Source organism: Nyctereutes procyonoides, unplaced genomic scaffold (assembly GCF_905146905.1).
Source record: "Nyctereutes procyonoides isolate TBG_1078 unplaced genomic scaffold, NYPRO_anot_genome, whole genome shotgun sequence".
NCBI lineage: Eukaryota > Metazoa > Chordata > Mammalia > Carnivora > Canidae > Nyctereutes > Nyctereutes procyonoides.
The window spans coordinates 89627772-89632396 of NW_026575125.1; the positions used below are offsets into that span (position 1 = coordinate 89627772).

The 4625-nt window shown below is 53.0% G+C and overlaps 1 protein-coding gene across 1 annotated transcript; it reads left to right on the plus strand.

The window, feature by feature from the left end:
* The first annotated feature begins 741 nt into the window (after nucleotides 1-741).
* SLC25A5 (solute carrier family 25 member 5) lies at nucleotides 742-3570 on the plus strand. The gene is made up of 4 exons (XM_055337321.1): nucleotides 742-936; nucleotides 1922-2408; nucleotides 2641-2781; nucleotides 3164-3570. The coding sequence occupies exons 1-4, from the start codon at nucleotides 826-828 to the stop codon at nucleotides 3319-3321; spliced, it is 897 nt and encodes a 298-aa protein (XP_055193296.1). The 5' UTR covers nucleotides 742-825; the 3' UTR covers nucleotides 3322-3570.
* Nucleotides 3571-4625: the final 1055 nt, after the last annotated feature.

Genomic DNA, 4625 nt, shown 5'->3' on the forward strand with positions numbered 1-4625 from the left:
GCGTTAAATCGTTTTTGCAAACCAGAGTCTGGGGCACGCTGACAGTGTCCCAACTCTGCTGTTCCCCCAATTTCCTCTGGCTTCACCGGGGAAGCTCCAGAGCAGTGCCAGGTCTAGAGTGAAAAGAATGAGGGGCACCAAAGAGGTGCCAAACAACTCAGTCATCAAAACAGACCATTTTTAGTGCACCATTTTTAAAAAGTCAAAAAGTACGGCAAAACTCCATGATGAGCAAATTCTCAAAATTTAAAATAAAGACAGGATCGCACCGTGCACTGGCAGGACCCTGCCTCACCCTACTCCCAACCCTGGGGCTCCAATTCAACTTAATTTACAAAAACAGGTGACCGGCCCTAGTCTGCCCACATCCTTTTTTAAGACACTGCATTAAATATTATTTCTGTTAGTTGCCGAGATTTTGTCGGCGTCCCCTTAAATACTGCAGAGGTCTCTGGGCGGGCACGCCGGGACGTCACCCGCCCTCCGCACTCGCAGGGCTCTCCCGGAGCCCAGCTGCCGGGCCCGGGTATCCCCTAGGGCCGCCGGGTCCCCGGGCCAGGTCAGGTGCCACGGCAGGCGGCGCCGCGCGGAGGGCGGCCCCCGCCCGACTCACGGCTCCGCCCCCCCGCGCGCCGAGCCACTCAGCCACCCCGCCGGCCCGCGCGCTGGGGCTCGGCGCCCGCCCGGGCCCGCCCCCGACGCCGGCCGCCCGGGCGCCGGCTCGCCCTATATAAATCGGCCATTTGTGTCGCTCCGCCCCAGAGTCCCGGAGTCCCAGCCGGTTCCTACCGCAGTCTCTCAGGCCCCCGGCTCGTTCCTTTCAATATGACAGATGCTGCTGTGTCCTTCGCCAAGGACTTCCTGGCGGGTGGAGTGGCTGCTGCCATCTCCAAGACGGCGGTCGCGCCCATCGAGCGGGTCAAGCTGCTGCTGCAGGTACGTCCCGGGACTGGAGAGTCCGACCCAGGAAGTGGGGGAGGGGGCGCGCGGAAAGCCTCTGTGCCGGGGCTGGAGGGGGGCCAACTCTTCAGCCCTGACGGGCGGCAAGCGGCCCCGTGCGGGCAGGGGTGGCGGCGGAGGCGGGCCGAAAGGCCAAGTCGAGGGAGGTGCTTTAGTGACCTGAAGTTCTGGAGCTACGAGGGGGCCCGGGGCCTTGGCATCCCGGGGACAGCGAGCTGGGAGGGGGCGGCCCAGCAGTGGCCGTCCTCCCGGGGCGCGGAGGGCAAGGGCGAAGCCTGGAAGCAGGTGCTGGAGGGAGGGACGCCTGGCCGTGCGGAAGGCCTCAAGGTCGCGGCAAGGAGATAACAGGCTCGCGGAGGCCATGCGGCAGGTCGAGGGGCCGCGCTGCCGGCGGCCGCGCTCTCCCCTCGGCGGGCCGGAAGCCGGCGCCGGGAAGCGCGTGTGCCTGCTGCGTCCGCCCCCGCGCAGCCGCCGGCGCGTCCCCGCCGCCCGCCTCCCTGCGCCGCGCTCTCGCCGGATCCGGCTCTAGAGGGCGCGCCCGCACGGGCGCAGGGGTGGTGGCCCGCGGGTCACCTCTAGGAGAGAGTAGGGGTGGAGCCTGAGGGAAGCCGCTCCCGAGACCCGAGCCCTAGGACACGGTCACCTCGGTGGCCGCGCCCTACGTGGGACAGGCCCAGGTGCCTCTGAACCTGGACCGGAGGTAATGACCTTTCTCCCAGGTCTAAAGGTCACGGGTCCGCCCCAGCGTGCCCCCTCCCTACCCGAAGGGGCGGAGGCTTAATGCCTTCTAAGGGTGCTGAGCACTTCCACGGTGACGGCCTCCGAGGGTTAGGATCTAGAAGACTAGATTCGGGAAGTAGCGAACCTTAAAGCGCGGTCAGCGAGACAGGATAATACTGTCTTCCTTTTTCCCTTCTCCGACGTTGTAAATCTCCCTGTTGGCCTCCTTCTTGTCTCTCAGGTGCAGCACGCCAGCAAACAAATCACTGCAGATAAGCAATACAAGGGCATTATAGACTGCGTGGTTCGTATTCCCAAGGAGCAGGGAGTCCTGTCCTTCTGGCGTGGTAACCTGGCCAATGTCATCAGATACTTCCCCACCCAGGCTCTCAACTTCGCCTTCAAAGATAAATACAAGCAGATCTTCCTGGGTGGTGTGGACAAGAGAACCCAGTTTTGGCGCTACTTTGCAGGGAACCTGGCATCAGGTGGCGCCGCTGGGGCCACATCCTTGTGTTTTGTGTATCCTCTCGATTTTGCCCGAACCCGTCTAGCAGCTGATGTGGGCAAAGCTGGAGCTGAAAGAGAATTCAGAGGGCTCGGTGACTGCCTGGTTAAGATCTACAAGTCTGATGGGATTAGGGGCCTGTACCAAGGCTTTAACGTGTCTGTGCAGGGTATTATCATCTACCGAGCTGCCTACTTCGGTATCTATGACACTGCAAAGGGTAAGCTTGCCATGTGCTTCGAAGCTGTGTTTCTTTCATCTAAAAGATCATTAATACCATTCTCATTTTCCAGAGTCACAGATTTTCTGTAACTGCTGTAGGAAGTCATGGTCACCCAGTGCAAACTTAGTGTACAGATGAGATGTGGGGGTGGGGATGGGGATGGGGTGTAGAAATCAACAAGCCACTGAAACTCTGCTTTCTAGTAAAAGCATCTCTTTCCTGTCCTCAGGAATGCTTCCAGATCCCAAGAATACTCACATCTTCATCAGCTGGATGATCGCACAATCCGTCACAGCAGTGGCTGGGTTGACTTCCTACCCATTTGACACTGTTCGTCGCCGAATGATGATGCAGTCAGGGCGCAAAGGAAGTAAGTTCCACTTGAGCAAAAAGATAAAGATGCGGCTCTTGACAGGCTGTGGCCACAAGCTAGCGATGCCATACTTTAAGAATGCAGTCTGTTCTGATGGCCGGAATGGGGTTGATTGTGTCCGCTCCTGTGTGGGCCCTTTGGATGCCTATGAATGAGGGTGCTTAAATCATAATAGAGGTTAAAACCAATGAGTAGTCTACATACGTAGCCCCATTGTTCTCTACTCACTCCATTAATATTTCAGGATCGCCCACATGAATGTGCAAATGTTGGGTTTCCTAGAACTACCATTCATTCTTGGAGGCGGGGCTCCAGTTTAGTAAATCCTGGGACTTTCCTCAGCCTTTGATCACCAACTCCGTGTCTTTATTCTTTGCAGCTGACATCATGTACACAGGCACGCTCGACTGCTGGAGGAAGATTGCCCGTGATGAAGGAGCCAAAGCTTTTTTCAAGGGGGCATGGTCCAATGTTCTCAGAGGCATGGGTGGTGCTTTTGTGCTTGTCTTGTATGATGAAATCAAGAAGTTCACATAAGTTATTTCCTAGTTTTTCCCCCTGTGAACAGGCATGTTGTATTATATAACATATCTTGAGCATTCTTGACAGACTGCTGGCTGTATTTATCAATGGCAACTATTTACTGGTTGAAAATGGGAAGCAATAATATTCATCTGACCAGTTTTCTCTTAAAGCCATTTCCATGATGATGGGACTCAATTATATTTTTTATTTCAGTCACTCCTGATAAATAAATTTGAAGAAATAAAAAATATCTGAAGTATATTTTGTTTGTGACTTAATTTACATATTCGAGTGCTACATTTGAGTAAATGTTATATGTTTAATAAATGCTATAGTACCTCCTGAGGTAGAGAGCTTTCTTTTCAAACCAGTCTCTTAGCCCTTCACTTCTCAAAGAATACCTTGCTTGTGTGACCCATCAATATTCCAATACAATAGCAAGAGAAGGGACACCTGGGTGGCTCAGTAGTTGAGCATCTGCCTTTGGCTCAGGTGCTGATCCTGGGGTCCTGGGATTGAGTCCCACATCTGGCTCCCTGCATGGAGCCTGCTTCTCCCTCTGCCTATGTCTTTGCCTCTCTCTCTCTCTCTTTCTCTTGAATAAATAAATTTTTTTAATAAATATTTTTTTTACAAAAAATAGCAAAAGGAAATTCTGGCCCAGTGCATCCAAAACCACAAGTCCATTGCCTGTGGAGGATCATAACTGAATGAGCTTTCTCCAAAAAGGACTATGTACCCACCTTTCCAGGTCCTGTGATTATTAATCAAGAAATGTAAACTAAATTGTTTACTTTAAAATGGTGGTTGTATGGATTTTATCTAAAGAGGAAAAATAATAAAATATAAGGTAATCATAGCAAAATTTCATCCAATTGCCTTCCCTCATGCATTTTTTACCTGGCCCATGCCATTTTAATCCCATTCAAAGTAGAGGATTAGAGCTGGCACTGTTTCACAGTGCTGGCCAAGATTACAGAGGGAGCGAGACAACTGCCACCACCTCAAAACTCATTCCATAAAGAAGAGGAAATGTAGCCACTGCTGTGTTTTGTCAGACATGCTAATAAGCCTGGTCAGTGGAGGACATTTATTTCTTTTGGATAAGCCCTTACTCGGGATCCACATGAGAAGTGGTTTACAGTTTCTGTGGCTCCTGGCGAGGCCCCAGAAACTCAGTGGATTTCGCCTGTAACCCGAGGTTTGTATGAAGAACAAAGCCATGGCTGTCAAGAAGCAACCCTGGAAGTAGAATTATGGGTGATCCGTGAGTCCAGGTGAAACCCATTGCTGAGGAACAGCAACCACTCTGGCAT

Bases quoted from the DNA above. Each gene is read 5' to 3' on its own strand.
- SLC25A5 (XM_055337321.1), top strand. From the start codon at position 826: ATGACAGATGCTGCTGTGTCCTTCGCCAAGGACTTCCTGGCGGGTGGA. The intron at 937-1,921 runs GTACGTCCCGGG...CTTGTCTCTCAG, and splicing joins GGGTCAAGCTGCTGCTGCAG to GTGCAGCACGCCAGCAAACA. The intron at 2,409-2,640 runs GTAAGCTTGCCA...TCCTGTCCTCAG, and splicing joins TATCTATGACACTGCAAAGG to GAATGCTTCCAGATCCCAAG.